General features: G+C 42.8%; 1 protein-coding gene across 2 annotated transcripts in view; it reads left to right on the forward strand.

Moving 5' to 3' along the window:
- The window catches only part of MYZAP (myocardial zonula adherens protein), a 93,430-nt gene that overhangs the window by 25,302 nt on the left and 47,174 nt on the right, over nucleotides 1–20,954 (forward strand). For both annotated transcript variants that reach the window (XM_004056249.4, XM_055364038.2), the window contains exons 3-9: nucleotides 852–1,007; nucleotides 4,413–4,505; nucleotides 8,562–8,675; nucleotides 12,469–12,621; nucleotides 15,185–15,310; nucleotides 16,367–16,495; nucleotides 20,448–20,527. In XM_004056249.4, the coding sequence (XP_004056297.1) occupies nucleotides 852–1,007; nucleotides 4,413–4,505; nucleotides 8,562–8,675; nucleotides 12,469–12,621; nucleotides 15,185–15,310; nucleotides 16,367–16,495; nucleotides 20,448–20,527 (851 nt within the window). The remainder of the gene's footprint in view (nucleotides 1–851; nucleotides 1,008–4,412; nucleotides 4,506–8,561; nucleotides 8,676–12,468; nucleotides 12,622–15,184; nucleotides 15,311–16,366; nucleotides 16,496–20,447; nucleotides 20,528–20,954) is intronic.

A 20,954-nucleotide genomic window follows, 5' to 3' on the forward strand; every position in this document is an offset into this window, starting at 1 on the left:
TCTGAACTTCAGTTTTCTCATCTATGAAGTGGAAAGGACAGAAAGGACAATTGCTGTGTCATAGAGTGGTTGTGAACATTAAATGTGCTTAGGATTATTTCTAGCCTATAGTAGGTGCTCAACAAATCTTAATTTCCCCCTTTCCTGCTTGATAAGCCTTCATTCTATAAAGGCGTGTTAAGGCTTGGACATGTTACTGTTTCTCAAGGGTATTTGCATTTCAACAATGACCAAAACTTTAACTGAAGGAATTAAGAACCAGCCAACAGGACTGGGAGGATCCTTTTGGGCTGAAGTCACACCACCTCTTCCTGGCTTTTCAGAAATATTTCATGAATGGTCACAACAGGTTATGTACTAACACTACCCCCTTTTCTTAGAACTTGGCCCCAGGACCAGCCCTACCCTCAGAGGACAGTTTGGCTGCTAGATGACTGCCAGCCTCAACCTTGTGCATTGTATTTAGTGTTGAGGTTGACAGCATATGGAGAGGCTGGGGTAAGGGGAAAGACAGCATTATTAAGAGCATGAGGTTTCAAATGCTTGCTCTTCTTACTAGGACAACGCAAGTCCGTCTGGTATCTTTGTGGGAATTACTCTTAGGTGAGTGCACAGGCCCTTATAGACATTAGCAAAGGGTGCTCTTCCTCCGGGGTAAAAGCAGCCCAAGCCTATGCCAAATCACCTTGGTGAACAGAGACCAGATGGGATTTTTGCTCCCTCCATCTCCACTGCCAGGCAATGAGTGCTGGGCACAATTTGCATAATCATACACAGTGGGCCCATTATTACAACTGTGCATGAGGCCTAAAGAGTTATTATTCTTTTTCTCTTTTCCTACTTTCTTTTAGCTTCTTGACCTGAGCAATGGAGAACCTACCAGGAAACTTCCTCAGGGTGTTGTTTATGGTGTGGTGCGAAGATCAGATCAAAATCAGCAGAAAGAAATGGTGGTGTATGGGTGGTCCACCAGTCAGCTGAAAGAAGAGATGAACTACATCAAAGATGTGAGCCATTTAAGAGTTTTTGCCCCCCATCTGTATTCTTTTTGTAGTATGCAAGAGGATGGAGTTGGAAGCATTGAAGTGAATGTAATAAGGCATTTTGAAAGAATTCTTAGTGTTATCATTTTGGCTGGAAATGTTTCTGTGTATCTTCATGGTAATGTTAAAGTACAGATGTAAATCTGCAAGGAAGGAAAGGTTGAGCTTCTGCTGGATGGATGTTACTAGGTAAGTATACTCAGGAGAGCAGATGGCTTCCTCCTTCCGTGTAGGGTTTGGAGGCTCTTGAGTGGTTTTTCTATATTGCACTTACCAGTCCCAAATGCATCCCTGGCAAGAGGAATAGGAAGACTGTGGCTGATTCAGATTAATCAGTTGGGTTGAAGCAAATGCTAGGAAGTCAACCACAATAGACTTTGTCCAACCAAGCCAATCAATGCCATTTCCTTGTATTTAATAGTTTATTTCCTATCTTTTAAATTACATGTTCTTTTGAGAAAATTTGGGAAATATAAACATGTATGAAGAAGAAAATAAAATCACTCATAATGTCACCATTCAACCAGAGCAATTGTTAACATTTTGGAGTATTTTCTTCTTCTCTCTCTCTCCATTTCTTTTCATTCCATCCTGTGTTCCCCTAGATTGACTGATTCCCCTCTTGACCAAACCACCCAGCTTATATGGAAGAGGAGACGGGCTGCTCTGACACCGATGGGCTCACATTACAGACCAGTAGCTTAGAAAGTGCTTGTAAGAGGCAGTGTGGGGGCAGGGAATCAATCTAGACCTGTGAGCTCACAGACCTTGCTTCGAGCTCCAGCTCTGTGTCTGGCCCAGCAAGTCACTTTTGCTCTGTGCAGGCTTCAGTCCTCATGTTGAGATTGTGGGGGTTGGCTGGGCTTTGATACCTAAGGTTAAAAACACAGCTCTGTGAGCCCCATTTTATTTTGTGGGTTTTCAGATAAGATGCAAACTCACGATGTCTTCGCTTTTGTGTGAGTTTTTAAAAGGAACATTTCTTGTTGAATTTAAAAAATAATAAATGCTTAGCAGAAAATATGAGGAAAAGCCAGAAAAATTAACACGCATATACATAATGTATATGACAGCCACCAACCTCAAACTCCTAGTTATCCCACCTTTCAAACATAATTTTTAAAATTTATTTTATTGTATATTTTCAAGACAGGGTCTCACTCTGTCATCCAGGCTGGAGTGCAGTGGCACAATCACAGCTCACTGCGGCGGCACAATCACAGCTTATTTCAGCTTCTACTTCCCCACTCTCAAGTGATCCTCCTGCCTCAGCTTCCCAAGCAGCTGGGACTGCAGGTGCGCGCCACTACACCCAGATAATTTTTTGTAGAGACCCAGGCTGGTCTCAAACTCCTGGACTTAAGTGAATCTCCCACCTCAGTTTCCCAAAGTTCTGGGATTACAGGTGTAAGTCACTGTGCCCGGCCTCCAGACATAATTTTTAACCATTCAGAATATTCAGTTCCTGAATTTCCTGTTAAGAATAGCTCAGACATTTTAACTTTCTTGTATTTTTTTCTCAAGGAAATACATAGACCTTCCTCATTTAAATGCTCCGGAGGTATGGCTCCTCCCTTAGTAACCTTCTAAACAGAGTCCAGAGTCCCAAATTGCCCAAGACAAAGGCAGGAGGAGATGTTGGCTAATCCTGAGCTGTGGATGACATGTGCCAAAGTCACGTGACCTGGGATTACCACCCTCCACTGTGATCTGCAACTTAAAACTAACTTTCAGGTCCCTCCTGCCATAGGTGGCTTCAGTTCCATCCCTGGCCTGGTCATTGCAGTATTTGCCTTCGGGAGGGACATGAAGCTCAAGATTCCACCCACTCACCACTGGGAGCAGCACAAGAGCCAGCTCAGGGCCACACATGAAAGCCGTTCTGCCTGCCTAGAATGAAAAGTTGTACTTTTAGCCTCATTTTCCCAAAATGTTTGTACTTCATGGCAAGAAAGTAGACTCAGTTTTTAGAATTCATGTGGGGAAGTCTGGGGATCTTGACTCTCCCTTCCCCCAAATCTCCACCAATATCCAGTAACCCCTAATAAACATGCTGTCTAATTTAAAACAATGTGCTTCAAAATTAAGCCTTCCAATACTATGTCCTAAACACTTACATTCTAACCAAACTGCTATCTTTAGGCCCTTCCTAAAACAGAAATTCTGGAGTGTGCTGGAGAAAACTCCCTTGAGACTTCCTGCCCTATCTGAGGGTTCCTGAGTACTTTCCCCATCCTAGGGATACCAGAAGAAGGGAGGAGACAGGGACTGTTTGTAAGGTCTTTTGTTGTGTTTTGAAAGTTTTTAAGGTCCTGCTAGCCCTCTGAAAGTAGTACTGTAGAGAAACTTGAACAGAGTTTGTGTAAACAAGTGTTTTTGGGATCACTTGAACTTTTGTTATATTTACTGCCTTGCGTGTTATTGGTGATTACTGAGGAACTGACTTTCAAATTTATGGGCTCCCCAGGGTTCATATTTTGCTTCCTTCCATTCCAGATATTTGATTGCTCTTTGGCAGTCAGGGCAGATAGAGGGAAAATTAGAGGTTGCTTTTTGGTTTCTTTGGTCCTTTTAGCCATGAGTCTATTAAAACACATTCTACTTGTAAAAACATGTGATGGGAAAAGGGCAAAACTTTGCCCAAATGTCATTTGAGGGTGATAGGTGAATTTCAACAAACCATTTTTTCTTCAGAGTTTATTTGGCTAATTAATATTTATTATGATAGTTATGTGTAATTATATATAATTTTATGTAATTAATATATATTAGCATATATTAATATATTCTATATTAATATATGCCTATATATTTTATTATGTATATAAAATATATACATAATAAAATTATATATATATAAATTATTTGGATAATTCCGAACTAGTTTCTAACTAGTTGTTGGGGGTGACCTTCTCCCTTAATTTCCTGTCTTGTTCTTAAGATTATTTTTATGTGGGGTCCTTTTTCTTTTTCTTTTTTTTTTTTGTTTTTTGAGATGGAGCCTTGTTCTGTTGCCCAGGCTGGAGTGCAGTGGCGCAGTCTCAGCTCACTGCAAGCTCCGCCTCCCAGGTTCATGTAATTCTTCTGCCTCAGCCTCCCGAGTAGCTGGGACTACAGGTGCCCACCACCACGCCTGGCTAATTTTTTGTATTTTTAGTAGAGACGGGGTTTCACCATATCAGCCACGGTGGTCTCGATCTCCTGACCTTGTGATCCGCCCGCCTCGGCCTCCCAAAGTGCTGGGATTACAGGCTTGAGCGACCGCACCTGGCCGGGGTCCTTCTTTCTTTAGAGTTTCTTAAAAGTTTTAGAAATCTTGTATGAAAATGTTATGGCTTGATCTCTAACTAGTATCTTTGTGCGCTACAGGTGAGAGCCACTTTGGAAAAGGTGAGAAAGCGAATGTATGGAGACTATGATGAGATGAGACAGAAGATTCGACAGCTCACCCAGGAAATATCTGTAAGTCATTATCTCAGTTGCTTGGAGGTAGGGAGGCATGGCAGGCTCAGAGTAGTCCCTCAGTGGCTAGTGCCTAAAGATATTAGAGTATCTAGTGTTCTTTATCAATAGAATTATATTTTAAATAAACTGAGAAAATTTTATCACAGAATGAAATTTATTACCTAAAGGGAAATTTTTGTGGTGAGAATAATCTTATTCATTTTCAAAGCATTCTCACCAAAGTCAGGAGCAACACAAGGAAGCCAGCTATCACTATTATTATTTAACATTGTTCTTGACATACTAGCCAAACAAAAGAAATAAACATATAGGTTTAAAAATGGCATAGGTAGATGTAAAACTATCACTGTTTACAAACTATATGATTGTATACCTGGAAAGCTCAAGTGAACATGAAATGATGAAAGAAAAACTACTACAAACAAATAAAGAATTTGTTATTTGTAGCAGGGTATAAAATTTTATATACACACACACACAGAGGATATAAAATTAATATATAATATGCAAAGAGGTTTCAATATACAAAAAATTCCCAAAATATCATCAAAAGAAAAATACTACATAAGTAGGAGTCAACTATAATAAGTGGAAAGAAACACCATGTGCTTAGAAAGGAAGATTCAGCATCATAAGATCCACATTACTGTACCAGTTTAATATGACCCAATAAAAAGACCAACAGGTTTTGTTTTTTATTAAGTGGAGTAGGTGATTCTAAGGTTTATATAGAAATTAAATAAAAAGATTGGGAAAATAATGGGAAAAAAGAGCAATGAGAGACAGTAGCCTTACTAAATGTTGAAAGAAAGTGAAAAAGCCTCAGAGAATGAAACAGTATTGTAGTGACACATAAATAGACAAACATCAATAAAAAGTACTCCAGAAATGTACCCCTATATGTGATAAATGTAGCATCTCAAAAAAGGAAGGAAAATGGATTAGTCAGTATGTGCTATTGGGAAAACTTATGTGCTTTTGGAAGTCTTATATCTGGCTAAATTCCAAAAGTATCAAATATTTAAATGTGAAAAATAAAACCCAAAAGTTCCAGAAGAAAAATATGTGTGAATTCATTTATACCCTTGGGGTAAGGGAATGCCTTTTCTTATTATGACATAAAATCCCAAAACCATGAAAAGAAAGGCTGATAACTTTGACAACTTTAAAATGAGAAACTCCTGCTGGTAAAAATGTCAAAGTCCAATGACCAGGAAAAATTATTTGTCCTTCGTATCATACATAATAGGCTCATTTTCTGAATATTGAAAGATCCCCCAGGAATCAAGAAGAAAAAAGCTACAACTCATAAAAATAGGCAAAAGATTTGTAACAGGTAATGTATACTAAAGGAAAGATGGAGAGCTCTTTTGTGTATGACAGGATGCTCTGCCTCACCTCATCGTAAGATAAACGCAGGTTAAAACCATCCCATAATATAATTTTTATCTATTAGACCCGCCAAAGTGCAAGAGTGGGTCAGGACATTGTTCACAGGCCTGTGGGCAAAGAAGAGAGTTGCCGATGAAAATGCAATTTGCTATTACTCTTACAGAGAACAATTTAGCATTATCGATCAAAATTACAGATGTTTAGATCCTTTGACCTAGCAATTCTATTCCTAGCATTTATTCTACAGATAGATTCTCACATATGAGGAAAGACATAAGGATAGATTTATTTATTGTAGCATTGTTTGTAATAGTAAAACAACTGGAAACCTAAATGTGTATCAAGAAGAGGAAAGTGGCCAGGCACGGTGGCTCACGATTATGATCCCAGCACTTTGGGAGGCCGAGGCAGGTGGATCATTTGAGGTCAGGAGTTCAAGACCAGCCTGGCCAATGTGGTGAAACCCTGTCTCTACTAAAAATACAAAAATTAGCCAGGCATGGTGGTGCAGGCCTGTAATCCTAGCTACTCAGTTGGCTGAGGCAGGAGAATCACTTGAGCCTGGGAGGTGGAGGTTGCAGTGAGCCAAGACTGTGCCACTGCACTCCAGTCTGGGTAACAGAGTGAGACCCTGTTTCAAAAAAAAAAAAAAATAAAGAAGGGAAAGTAAGATAAATGATGTATCTCTACAATAGAATATATGCGGTTGTAAATAAAAAAAAAAAAAGAAAAAGCAAGTAAGCCCTTGAAGGGGAGATACAGAAAGATGTAGATGGTGAAAAAAAGCAAGATGCAAGAAAATATGTAGGAAAAAATTGCTACCATTTGTATAGAACAGGAAGAGAAGATAAACATATCAGGATTGTTCTGTGTGTGCACAAAAAGTTACTAAAAGGATAATCCAGAAAATAACTAACAACTGTTTCTAATTGGGAGGCAGGGATGGGCAGGGTGGTAACTGAGCAGGGTGGTAATTTTTTATAAAAATATAAAAGTAACTTTATACTTTTGAAATGTTTGCACCATGTGAGTGTATTACCTACTCAAACATTTAAGAAAAATATCCTTCCTCTAGTTTAGCCAAGCTAATGCTTGTGGACATTTAAAAAAATTTGTTATTAATATTCCCAAAGATAAAAGTCCCTGTCTATATGACATACCTTCCATAAGAGTTAATATCTGTGGGAAAGAAGGGCAGTTACAACAGTCACGCATTAGAGTTCAATTTATGGCTGGGCTGTGAGATTAAGTGCTTAAGTAACACCTAGTACCTTGATTATAGGAGTGGGGCTATGTAAATTTATCTACCTAGCCCCTTCCTTGATTATAGGAGTGGGGCTATATAAACATATCTACCCAGCCCATTCCCACTGGCATGTGGGAGGACATTTGTGAAATTCTCATCTGCTTATGGAAAGTCATTCTGCCATGACTGTCATACACCAATGACTGTCATCAAAGCCAAAGTATTGAATTTGCAATAGATGCATAAACAAGACTCTGCTCCTCGCTTTCCATCACCATCTCCTACACACCCTCATTTTCTCATGCTAGAATTGTCCCAGAAACCCTGTCTCTCTGCCTACAGGTCTCCTCCTTCTCCAAGTCATCCTACCTACTGCAGCCAGATTAAGATTGCTAAATTATTGCTATTGAAACACACTGCTGAACACAAAGCTGCCACATGCTCCTGGGCCTGGCTTGCTGCTTCAATTCTGTCTCCACTCCCCAGAGTGCAGCTCCTGCTCTGCTGTGCCGGGGCTAGCTTTCTGCTGCTCCCAGAGGCCACATGGGGGGCCTTCCTGGGGACTTCTACTCTCAGTCCTAACAGTATCTAGCGTCTTGCCAATATCTAGGTCAAGAATGGCTTCTGACTCAGACATGTTAAACACACACACCCAACAAAGACAGCAGCAACAACAGCAGCAACAAAACAACTCTTTTTTTTTTTTTAAATGAGATGGAGTTTCGCTGTTGTCACCCAGGCTGGAGTGCAATGGCGCCATCTCGCCTCACTGCAACCTTGGCTCACTGCAACCTCAGCCTCCCGGGTTCAAGCGATTCGCCTGCCTCAGCCTTCCACGAAGCTGGGATTACAAGCGTGCGTCACCATGCCTGGCTAATTTTTGTATTTTTAGTAGAGATGGAGTTTCACCACGTTGGCCAGGCTGGTCTCGAACTCTTGACCTCAGGTGATCCGACCGCCTCGGCCTCCCAAAGTGCTGGGATTACAAAAACACTCTTGAGAATTGAGTGAGACCAAAGCATATTCTCTCCATGGTGACTGCAAAGAACAAGGTGGCTGCAGAAGTTATTTCAACTGGGTTCTAGTTCTAGGAGTGCCACTTCTGAGCTGTTTGACAGTGAGCAAATCACATAGCTTCTCTGATTGTTTTCTTCCTTACAAAGGACAACATTCTGACTCCTGCACAGTGTTGTTGAGAGCGCTAAATGAGGGTCTGTCAGTAAACACTATCCAAAGGAAGGTGATTCTTGCCCTTCTCTCTGGATCATGCAGATGTTGACTTTTAATTTAAAGCTTTGCTTTAGATATTGTTGAAGTAGATGTGGCTTCTAACAGAAGAAAGTTCCATCCTAACTGAAGATTGTGATGAACGTGTAGGGATTGATTTTGTGTGACTGTCTCCTCAATCTGTCCAGGTTTCCCATGCTCAGCAGGAGTATCTGGAGAATCACATCCAAACCCAGTCGTCTGCCCTGGATCGTTTTAATGCCATGAACTCAGCCTTGGCGTCAGATTCCATTGGCCTGCAGGTACTCATCTGCTTACTGCTATGACAGGGCAACCCAGCTTAATCAAGAGTGGGGCCTGTGCCTTTGTAGAAAAATAAGTCACAGAACATCCTCCGCTCATGATTCAGAATTCTTTAAGTAGAACCACTGTGAAGACTGTGCCCAGAAGACAGTGTAGGAAACTGAAGGAAGCATTTCCAAGCTGAGACTCTAAGGCTTTGTTTTTGCTCTCTGAAAAGGAAATTTAGACCCCAAGTTTAGTGTGAGAGATGTCGCTTGCTTCACCAGATACCCGAGTGGTCCTCAGCATCAGTGCCTAACCCCACACATCAGCCCTCTTCCTCCAGTCCCAGTGCCACAGGAAGTGCCACCTAATCACAGAATAACACAGACTTCACTAAGGACAATCTGTACTCCTTCATGGCAAGCAATATAAAAAAGGCCTGTAAACACTTTTTTATAATTAGAAATTATTTTGTATCAGAAAGAATCATGTATATTCCACGTCTTGTAGTAGCAGACAGGGAAACAGAAAGACCTGGTAGCTTATATTTGTGAAAATGCATGTTGTTATCTCACTTTGAGGGATTGTTTTCTTGGTTGATTTGGTTTACTAGGAGCTAACCATTCAAGTGCTTCCCATTCTTACTCTTACAAGTCTTATTCTTACATGCAAATTAATTTGAAAATGTTCAAAGCAAAGCATTGTATGTATTTGAAATAGCTTCCCTTGGTCTTCATTTCCAAATATATGAACAACAGTTTTTACCTCTCCTCCAAATTTATTTGGCTCTTATCTTTTTACCCTCCTCTCAAAAGTTCCAAAAGCTATTTCAAATCCTTTCTGGTTCTATATAAGTAATTTGTTAAATAAATAAATTTTCACGTTGGGATTCTCCACTTCCCCTAATTCTCTGATAACGGTTGGTATGGCAGCAGTGACAACAGCAGGGCTCGGCCACTGTCCTGGAGTGGGTCCGGGTGGCCTCGTGTTTGGGGTCATCTGCGATGCCCATTTCTGGTGGGGCTTCTGAGTCCCACCCTTTTCCTGGCTCTCTTGAGTGTATGCCAGCTTTCCCCTGGCCTCAGGCCAAGCCCCACTGGGTCTGGTTTGCTCAGCAGCCTTTGTTTTCCCTTCCTCCTGTGGTCAGGGGGGCTTGCCAAGGCTCCCTTTCCTCCCCTTTCGGACGCCGTCTCATTCCTAGCTCACCAGCAAGGGCTTTATCTCACCTGAGTTCAGACTTAGTTGGCATTTGTACTACATCTCTGGTTTTTCTTCCCAGAAAAAAAAAATATATATATTTGCCAGTATTTTCTGGCAATTCTTGTGCTTTGCCATCTGGCGAACACTCTGGCATTTACTGCAGAGGTCAGCTGTTTGAGCTGGGCCAGCTCTGACCCAGGCACCTTGACTGATTCCTAGTTATCATGCAGGCTCTTAGTCCTGGACAGCCAAAGGAGCCTTATAGCTAAAACCACTGAGAGAAAGAGAGAGAGAGAGACAAAGAGAGAGGGAGAGGGAGGGGGAGGGGGAGGGGAGGGGCAGGGGGAGGAGGAGGAGGAGAAGGAGAAGGAGAAGCCATCTCACAGCAGGAAACTCAACCTGCTAGAGGAAGAGGGCTGATGCATGGTGTTAGGCACTGATGCTGAGGACCACTCGGGTACCTGGTGGACTGAGTCTGAAGAGAGCTGGCTTCTTCCTTATGCAAGACCCCAGCCTCTTCCACTGGCCCACTCTGTCCACTTTCATTATTATTGACAGGGAGACCAGACCCTTGGTTTGATTCCATAGAATGTCAGAGCTAGAAAGAACTGAGAGGATCTCAGTTTTATGAATAAACAAACTGAGGCCGACAGAGAGAAATGACATGAGCAAGATGCCTGCCTAGTGACAGAGCCAGGATTAGAAGAATCCTGGTCTCTTGGACCAGAGTGTAGGTTTTTGTGTGGATACACAAGTAGAATCTGTGAAGCCAGTGGGGCTAGGGGAGTGGGTGGCTGGCCTAGGTGGTTTCTAAAGCCCCTTGAAGCTCAAATGTTCTGTGACTCCATGCTTCCAAATGGCTTCAGTATTTTCTTTAGTATCTAATCACGTCCTTCAGAAATTCTTTTTCTTGATTCAAGTAGGTTTAGGAGTGAAAGGCTTATATTGTCCAAAGTAGAGGCTGAGGAATTGAGGAAGCTTCAGAGACTGATCATCTAGACAAGAGCACAGAGGTGTTAGAAACAGTGCCCAACACCAGGGTTTTCACATCTTCTAATGTGAAATTGTAGATGACTGGGGACATAGGAGAAGATGCCTTTCCAATGGCATGGATTCTGTGGAGGCCATTTATCTCTAAGGAGAGTTAACCAAGTAGAAACCAAAGCAGTAAATAGCACCACCATTTTTTTTCTTTTTCTTTTTTTATTATTTTTTTAGAGATGGGGTCTTGCTCTGTTGCATAGGCTGGAGTGCAGCAGTGTGATATAGTTCACTGCAGCCTTGACCTCCTAAGCTCAAGTGATCCTTATGCCTCAGCCTCCTGGGTAGCTGGGGCTATAGGTACACACAACCATGTCTAGCTGGTTTTTAAATTTTTTTTGTAGTTGCTCAGGCTAGTCTTGAACTCCAGGCTCAGGTGCTCCTCCCACCTCGGCCTCCCAGAGTGCTGGGATTACAGTCATGAGCCATCACGCATGGCCAACACTATTGATTTAAACATCCTTGCTTCAGTGCGGCCTGGAGCAAAAATCACTTGTCTGCATTACCAAATTCTGTTCCTTAGTACTTCTTTATTACTACCCATCTCTGCCTAAGGGAGGAAGGTGAAATGTTTGCAGGTATGTGAGTATTCTCAGTCATGTTGTCACTATCCTGGAAGGCAGTCTAGAAGCACAGAAGGGATAGCTCTTTTAAGAAAAAGAGGAGGCTGGGTGTGGTGGCTCCCGCCTGTAATCCCAGCACTTTGGGAGGCCGAGTCAGGTGGATCACAAGGTCAGGAGTTCGAGACCAGCCTGGCCAATATGGTGAAACCCCATCTCCACTAAAAATACAAAAATTAGCCAGGCGTGGTGGCAGGCGCCTGTAGTCCCAGCTACTCGGGAGGCTGAGGCAGGAGAATTGCTTGAACCTGGGAGGCAGAGGTTGCAGTGAGCCAAGATCGTGCCACTGTACTCCAGTCTGGGTGACAGAGTCAGGCTCTGTCTCAAAAACAAAACAAAAAAAAAAAAAGAAAAAGAAAAAGAATAAAAAGAGGAATATCTTTATTCTATAAAGCTCGTATTTTGTTTTCTGATTTCATTGTGGCAATTTGGGAAATACAGAAAAAATAAATAAGAAAATAGATATCCATAGCCCTATCACATAGTGAAAACTATCATTCAGATTTCCTCCTAGTCTTTTTCCCCCCAGTGCATAAACATATATTTGAACCAATGCTTATATATATTTTTCAAAATGGGATTGTACTATACTTACTATTTTCAAAAGCTGTTTTTTTTCCCATGTGAAATGATGTATTATAATACTTTTCCTTGGAAGGACTCCATTTTAATCCATTTCCATCCATCCTAAGCAGTGGCAAGTGGTATTGGCAGCAGCTATGGGATGGTATGGGAGAGGCTTTCAGTCCCTCCAAGCTACAGGGGCAGACCTCTTGGCCATCATGGGAGACCCACAGTCCCTCACAGCACAGGGTCCCGGACTGGCAGCTGCTGTAGCCTAGGACAGCTACCCCAGTGGTTAATGATAAGGGGATGCCCCAGCGTGTGGTGCAGCCCATGTGTTTTCACGCCACCGGATCTGGTTTTGTTTTTATTTTCATCCTCACAGAAAACCCTCGTGGATGTGACTTTGGAAAACAGCAACATTAAGGATCAAATCAGAAATCTGCAGCAGACATATGAAGCATCCATGGACAAGCTGAGGGAAAAGCAGAGGCAGTTGGAGGTAGCGCAAGTTGAAAACCAGCTGCTAAAAATGAAGGTGGAGTATAAAAGCCTAGATTTATTTTCTATGAACCTTTCTCCTCTTTACTTCTCCCTTTTCTCTTCCCATCTTCAACCTTTCCATTTCCTTTTCTCCATTCTCTTCTTCATTGTATTTTTTTTTTTTTTTGAGACAGAGTCTCGCTCTGTCACCCAGGCTGGAGTGCAGTGGCACAATCATGGCTCACTGCAACCTCCGCCTCCCGGGTTCAAGCAATTCTCGTGCCTCAGCCTCCTGAGTAGCTGGAATTACAGGCGCATGCCACCTTGCCCAGTAATTTTTGTATTTTTAGTAGAGAAGGGGTTTCACCATGTTGGCCAGGCTGGTCTCGAACTCCTGACCTCAGGTGATCCGCCTGCCTTGGCCTCCCAAAGTGCTGGGATTACAGGCATGAGCCACCGTGCTTGGCCCAGATTGGGGCTGCTCCATAATTGCCTCCATTGGGCATGCCTTTCTTGGCCTCCAGTCCCTTCAAGGGCTCTTTAGACACTTGCCATGGGGCTGTTGTTATGTTACTGAGAAGATGCTTGGGATGCCCACAGATCTGGGACGTCAGAAGCCTTGGAGATCTCTCCCTTCACTGTTTAGATTTTCTTTGAGGTCCCAAGGCCTTTCTGTTTGGCTTGACAATAAAGAGCTGAGGGGCACACGATTAGCTGGTACTTGGGCTGTACCCCAAGTACAATATTCTCAAGAAGAAAATTGGTGGGTGACTAGGGACACTGGGGAATGTCCCATTTGGCCCCCTAGGCTGGGAGCATTTCTTGGCTGAACTTCTAATGCCCTAGAGGCATTAGTGCCCCTCCCAAATTTAAACCGTGGATAGACTTCCTACCTGGTGACAGGAGCAGATCCATGAATGGCTCCTGGAGGGCACTTAATAAATTATATCTTGGATGAATTCCTTTTTATGTAAGTCTGTGGTTCGAAAATTTTGCTCAGCACAGACTTAGGCTATCTTATGAGTAGCGTATCCACATAGTTTATTGCTCAAAGCAGAATATGTGAGAGAGTGAAAGGTGGTACTATTGGTAATTTAGTTAGGGAGACAAACTGGGAAGTGTGGGCCCCTTCACAGGGGTAGGCTGGGTGGGGAAGAGGGGCTGCCAGTCCGCCGCCCGGTCTCTGTATTGCCGCCCTGGGGATCTGCTGCCAGTTCACTTGGCCTGCCACAGCCATGGGACAGATCATCTCCTCTCTATGTTCATTTCTTTTCCATATAAGAGTTACTTTGTCGGTAAGAGTTACTTGGGGGGTGAAAAAAGTTTATGTTGCTAAAAAAGCCTGAAATTACTGATTTAAGTAATTTTTTTTCAGCTTAGGGGATTTATTCAATCATTCATTCCACAAATATTTATTGAGTGTCTATTCTATGTGTGTGTCCTGTTCAGTCCTGTTGGTTCCAGAGGTGGCCTGTCACCAGGCATCTGGGGACATCATTAGGCTGCTTGGCTATCTGGCTGCTTCCCCGGAGTCCAGGCCTTTAACTGCAGCCCACAGTTGCCTGTTTTAGAGACTGATGCTTGTTTTCATCCTGACAGTGGAGTTAAAAAGGTTTCTCCTACTCCTCCTATTTTACTCCCCAAATTGAAAAAAAAAAAAAAGCTTCAGGAACTCAGGGTATGTTACATGACCTGGATGCAGAGTGAATGGGCCTCCAGGGACAGAGCCCTTCCAGCAAGCTGTGCGTGCACTGCAAATGGAGCACACAGCACACAGGGTCTCTCTCAGCTGGTCATAAGCTCTGCTTAGGATTTTCCACTTTGGGACTTCTTGGTGCCAACACTTACCCAGTGATGAGAAGGGAGAAGTCAAGGGCGTCAAGAGAGACTTGTCACATCTTGGAAATAACATCATGTAACCTATTGAGTTTGAAGAATGCTTCCGTTTTCCAGAGTTTAGGTGTGCAGCAAACTCAGCTCTCTGCAGTAGGCAATAACCTGGAAGGAGGGGATGAGAGCAAACCTTCTGCAGCATAAAATCAATGGTGGGAAGTCTGTGTGTGAGAACGTGGCCTGGCAAACAGGAGGCACCAGCCACCACCAACCTAAGCCCTGCCCACCTGCAACTCCACTGACTTTTTCTCACCTCCTAAGCCAGGCCTGCTTCAGTACTAGGGGTGCCAGCTTAGTGTTCCCCACGCTAGGTTGGAATGTTTCCAAAAGCAACATTTAGGAAAGCACAAGGGTATGGAAAGGGTGAGTCCAGATTTCTCCTTTGAGCTTAGCTGGTCTTACCTAGAAACTGGCTTGGCCAATGCAACTGATGAGATTGCGTAGAGAAATAAGTTTCTACCTTTTGAAAAAGTCACTCATGTGGAGCATACCTTTGTCCTGAGAATGCCCCCAAAATTCGTGTGAAATGCCACTTTTTATTTTTCTGTGGCTCTGCTCACCCCTCTTCCTCCCTTTCCCTGTTAGGTCTTGCTGTGTCTCTCTGCTGCAGAACCCAGTGGATGGGCTCACTACCTCTGTGAGTCCCCACATGAAATGTGCAGTGGAAGCTGCCAATTCCGCTGGGCCCTGCAAAAGCTGTCGTTCTGAAATGAGTCTCGTTGTAGGTGGAATCGTCCCAAGAAGCCAATGCTGAGGTGATGCGAGAGATGACCAAGAAGCTGTACAGCCAGTATGAAGAGAAGCTGCAGGAAGAACAGAGGAAGCACAGTGCTGAGAAGGAGGCTCTTCTGGTGTGTGTCTTGTAGCTGCCGATGTAAACTTACCGGGAATTGTTGGTTCATTATTGTTGGTGATGTATACGTAGTAGTGTTTATTCTTAGAGGTGGGTTAGTGGACTCAGCCATGGGTAAGGGATCAAGGAATTATTCATCTGCTCATTCACTCCCCTCCCCTCTTCCCCTCTGCCTTTATTCATCCCCGTCCGTACTCAGAATAGCCCCTTGTCTCTGTCTCTAAATACACACCTTTTTCTAGCTCATCTGACAGTTTGCCAGCATCTAAGCAAACCCTGGGCTTGCCCGCAGCTGTGCCCTCCCTCCCTCCCTCCATTTGGTTCTCTCTACCTGAAATTCCCTCCTTCCCTGTCTTTGATCTTGCCTAAGCTCCCTAAAAGCCTTAAATGCCACCCTCTCCATGCCTGGAGTCTCTCCCAGTCATGGAGCCAGAAGCATTATCTGTCCTTAGGAAGCTCACTCACTCTCTCTCTGCTTTTACTTTGGAATTCTTTTATACCTGCCATTAGAGTGGGGCTGTGCGTCTCACATCTTGGCTTTTCCAGGAGATTATAAGTTCCTGAAGGCAGGGACTCCATGTCGGGCTCATCTGTGTCCGTAGAGGCTTAATACATGTTCTGATGATTGACTGGGTTTTCTTGTTGGTAGTGAGCTGATGTATTGCATTATGGGAGAAGGATCTGGGAATTCTGCATTCAATTCCAGATCTGGTTCTAATTCCCTTACACTTCTGGCAAATACAGTGACATTCTGAGCATCTACTCAATGTTATTAAACATTTGTAGGCCTCTTTTACACCTTTTGGATATAAAGACTTAAGGGAAAAAAGGGGAAAAAAGTAGTGAGGCCCATTAACCAGCCACATGATGTATCTTTATTCATAGGTGAGAACCAGAACCATGAGTTTGAGTTCATGATCTGTGAGACACTTTCAGGTTCCAAGGTCATGTTTTAAAGATAAATCATGATCTAGCAAGGCCCGAGCTGATTGGATCCCGGTGAGTAGCCTCGGTACTCCATGCCTGTACTTAGGAGAGTATATTTCTTTTGCAGGAAGAAACCAATAGTTTTCTGAAAGCGATTGAAGAAGCCAATAAAAAGATGCAAGCAGCAGAGATCAGCCTAGAGGAGAAAGACCAGAGGATCGGGGAGCTGGACAGGCTGATTGAGCGCATGGAAAAGGTAGGACACAGCGTTGGGCCTATTGCCCACTTGCCCAAACTTTTCCCTGTAGGTCCATCTGAGATACGAGAAGCCCTGGATATGGATTCCTCTCACCTCCAAAATTTGCAATTAAAAAAAAAAGACAAAGCTATAAAATAAAGTATAAGAAAGTCCAACAAAGTTCTCATTTTTCCCATGATAACTATTTTGATGCTTTTAAAAAATATTACTTGTGAAATTCTTTAGAAAAAGTAATATTTTAGCAGCCTTGCTTTGCTGGTGCCCCAGGTGTGAACTTAGTTTATCCATTGAATTATCAAGCCCTATTTAGGTGTTACATCAACACAGCAACCCTGTTGTTTCTGGGGCATGTGTCTCAAGGGTGGCTTTTCCTTGACACGCTGGGGACTTGAGAGAGTAGGGAGGCCCCATTTCTCTAGGTGTTGTAAGCAGGCTGGTGAGTGTGGTGGGGGAACCTGAGGAAGGCGGGAGCTCAGCTGGGATAATGAAGCCTGTCTAGTGAAAGGGAAGAGGCCAGGAATTAAGTAGGAAGTGGAGGAAGGGGAGGAAGTGGTGGGAGAAAGGAAAGAGGAAAGGAAGGAAGAGAAGGAAGAGAAAGGATGGGTGACCTTTAGCAGGTGACGGCTGACTTCTGGACCCAGGAGTTCAGGGCCAAGTCTGTGGCTGGTTTCTGGGAATGGCTCCCTGGCTGCATATGAGTTTGCAGAGAGCAGTGACCTGCCAAGACCCTGACATTATTAGCACCCTGTGACTCATTCGGGATGCCAGGAATCTCCAATCTGATGATGGAGGCAGAGGTGGGGCAGCAAGAGCAAGGTCACTGTCAGGCTTCATGTGATGCTGAGAAGAGGTCGCCTTAACTCATGGTGTTTGCAGCATAAGCCCCTGTACTGTCCCCTCATAAGGCGAGGTGTCGCCACTATGGGAACTGCATAAAATTCAGTTCTCTGGAGCTTCAGAGCTCACTGGGTGCTTCGTTTTAGCTCTTTAGCTTTTTACTTGGGAGAGACTTGGGCAAACTAAAGAGTCAATTACAATCTCACTTCTACCCCCTGGGAAAACAGAATCCCATCTTTTATTGAAGAGTAGGTGATTGACTTAGTCAGGACTAACATTAGTATTGACCAGAGGGGGTGGTGGTGAAGATTGGGCAACAAGGGGGCTTTCTAGAGCTTGCGTGAGCTTCCTGCCACATTATTGTCCTCCTACAACAGCAGAAGATCCCAGTTAACTCAGATGCTCTCTCTCTGGGCAGCAGGTTTTTCTGCAGCGTAAAGAAGCAAGGTGAGCAGGCAGCATAGCAGGGTGGTCTGGGGGAGATGCCGTCATACAGAGAAACCACAGGTAGTGGTCATGAACATAGGCTTTAGAATCAGACAGTCTGGGGATGTGAATCTTGTGTCTCTTTGTAGTTGTTTGCACTTACTTGATTTTTCCTAACTCAGTCTCCACTTATGTAAAATGCTGATAATGGTACTTCTTATTCTTAGGGCTTTTGTGAGCAATAAATGAGAAAAATCCACGCCAAGTGCTAAGCATGGTTCCTCGTATATAGTAAGGGTTCGATCATTTGTGGCTATGATTTTTACTCTGTTACAAGGTTGCCTAAGTGTCTACCCTCAGAGTCAGGTTGTCTTTAGCGCGACCCATTTATGCTTATCTTCATTGCTGTCTTGAGATTCTGAAAGTTTCTTGTCTTTCCCCACTGATTTTCACATGGAGCCCTCATGTGGGATGAATGGGTAGAGCCAGGAAGCTGGTAAGGCCAGCCCTCCCTGCCAGCATTTAGGAAACACAAAACCTTCCCCAAGTGGTGTTGGCTTCTTCTTTAGTGATTGGAAATTTATTGTCCTTTCTCTAAATCTTCCTTTCCATTTAGGCTAGGGAAATGCTCTATTTATTGAACTAACATTAGATAGGCCAATTTACACTGTTTCCTTTTCAGGGATAAATCTTTGAGAGCAGAAATCTGGCCAAATCCCTGTCTCACACTACGTGAATGGCATGTCCTAGGCAGGGCTGTGGCAGTGTATGTATCCTGCTCTCAGTTTTGGATTTTGCTCAAGGACAAACCATGTGCTTTTGAATGGCTTCTCTGCCATATACCTTAGTTTACTGTTTCTCTTGCTGAGCACTGTATTTCAAACACCTTTTTTTTTGATCAGTAAGAATCTTTTAAGGAGTGTTCTCTACCAGGGACCCTTCTGGGGAACAGATAATAGTCTATGCCATAATCTGGGCAGTGGTTTCACAGGTGTTTACAAATGTAAGAAATAATTGTGCAGTGTACACTTAAGATTTACTGTACCTCAATTTAAAACAAATTTTAAAAGTGTGCTGTAAGTTAGACCTTGTTCTACTTTATGACAGCCTTTTCCTTTCTTCCTTTTTTTTTGTTTTTTTTTTTCTTTTTTGGAGGGAGGCATTCACTTGTGAAAGCTTTTATCACTGTTATTTCGGGGCTAATGTAAAACTTCCAACCACATAGGGGCAGGAGGAATGTTCTGCTCAGGCCAGGCCATAAGAATGTGCATTTGTTGTAGAGATTTAAAAACAGTAACAAAACCCCAGTCAAAGTTGATCTACCTTTGTTATTTTAAATATTTCAGAGATAATATATTCTTCCTGCTTAAGGTGGACTGCTTCCCCACCCCTTTGGCCTACCTCTTGGTATACCACTGCTTATAGCTTCAGAAGTTGTGGCAGTTAAATTTTCAAAGATTTGCTTTTAATAATTTGGTAGAAAAGAGGTTTGGAATCTATGTAGCTAGTAAGAGTTTGCTGGGTGGAATTTCCGAACATAAAGATGAGCAACATTAGTTCTTAGAGAAGGACCTAAAGTAAAATAATCTCCCAATTAGTGAGCGGGATTTGATAAACTTCCATTTTAAGGAAATTTGTTACACTGACATCTGTAATGTATTTTTAGCACAATTTCGGTTATGACGGGCACCATGTTTTTATGAACATTTTTCAGCTTTGTCCAAAGAAATGATTCCAGACTCTTTTTTGGGCAAACTTCTAAATATACATATATATAGCAAAGTGTACAAAGTGCACAGCTTAGTGCGCGTATGTTTCCTATTGCTACCATAGCAAATTTCCACAAGGTTAGTGGCTTAAAACAACACAAATGTATTATGTTCCATTCCTAGAGGTCAAAGTCCTAAAATCCAGGTGTTGGCAGAGCTGGATTCCTTTTGGAAGCTCTAGAAGGGAATGCACTTCCCTGCCTTCTCTAACTTCTGGAGGCCACCTGTACTCCTCAACTTGTGGCCCCCTCCTGCAGCTTCAGAGGCAGTAGCAGAGCATCTTCCAGGCTCCTTCCCTCTGATTCTAACCCTGCTGCCTCCTCCTTAGAAGGGCCCGACTGGATAACCCAGGATCTCCCCATTTTAAGATCCTTAACTTAATCACATCTGCAGAATTCCTTTCTCCATGTAAGATAACACATAGCATTCAGGAATCAGGACATGGACATCTTTGGAGGGCCATTAATCTGACCACAACATATTTTTACAAGTGAATACACCTGTGTAAACACCACGAGTTAGAATATAGGATATTGCCAGAATTCCAGAGCCTCTTTTCTTGATGATTCAGAAAATAATAAAGAATTTTGCAGTATCACAAGCCACCAATTTAAAGTATTGATTGTCAGTATTTGGAGCTATAAATTTTCACTGATCCTGGGCTGATGGAATACTTTGGAAAATGAATCTTGAATGGTTTTATTTAGGATGTTTTGTCTCTGACCCATAAATATATCTATAAATACACAACAACAGACTTGGCAGTTTTGAGCCTTGTTTGGGCTTTGCTGAGCAGGTGTGTAAAACCCAGGGGGTGTCATATAGACTTGGACTCCCTAGTGCTAGAATTGCTAAATAGACATTCTCTGTCAAACTTGGGATCCATTGATTAAAATATCAGTTTCTGTTTGTTTTAGGAACGTCATCAACTGCAACTTCAACTCCTAGAACATGAAACAGAAATGTCTGGGGAGTTAACTGATTCTGACAAGGAAAGGTAAGACGTAATGCCTTTCGTCTTGTAATGGATTTAGGTTGTGGACACGCTGTGTTTTTATGACCTCATTTGACCCTTGCATTTTCATTTGTGTGGTTGTACCTTATTACAGACTTAAGCATACATAACATTGGGCTGAGAGTTTCCAATATGGAACAAGTTTCTTTGGAAGCCTCCAGCCACATCTTGCAGATCATGGCTGGTTGTTAGTGTAGTGGAACACATCAAATACTTTCACAAGTGCAAAAGTTCGGTCTATTAATGTTCTCCATCGCCTTGAACTCCACAGGATACACCTTGTTGATGAGAAAACTCATCAACTGTGACTAATACCACTTGCTTTGGAAACCAATTTAAAACATCTTTCTTTGTTTCCAAACTTTGCTTAGTAAAACCTTGCATTATCCTCTGGCAGTGAGTATATACA

This window comes from Gorilla gorilla, chromosome 16, assembly GCF_029281585.2.
Source record: "Gorilla gorilla gorilla isolate KB3781 chromosome 16, NHGRI_mGorGor1-v2.1_pri, whole genome shotgun sequence".
Lineage (NCBI taxonomy): Eukaryota > Metazoa > Chordata > Mammalia > Primates > Hominidae > Gorilla > Gorilla gorilla.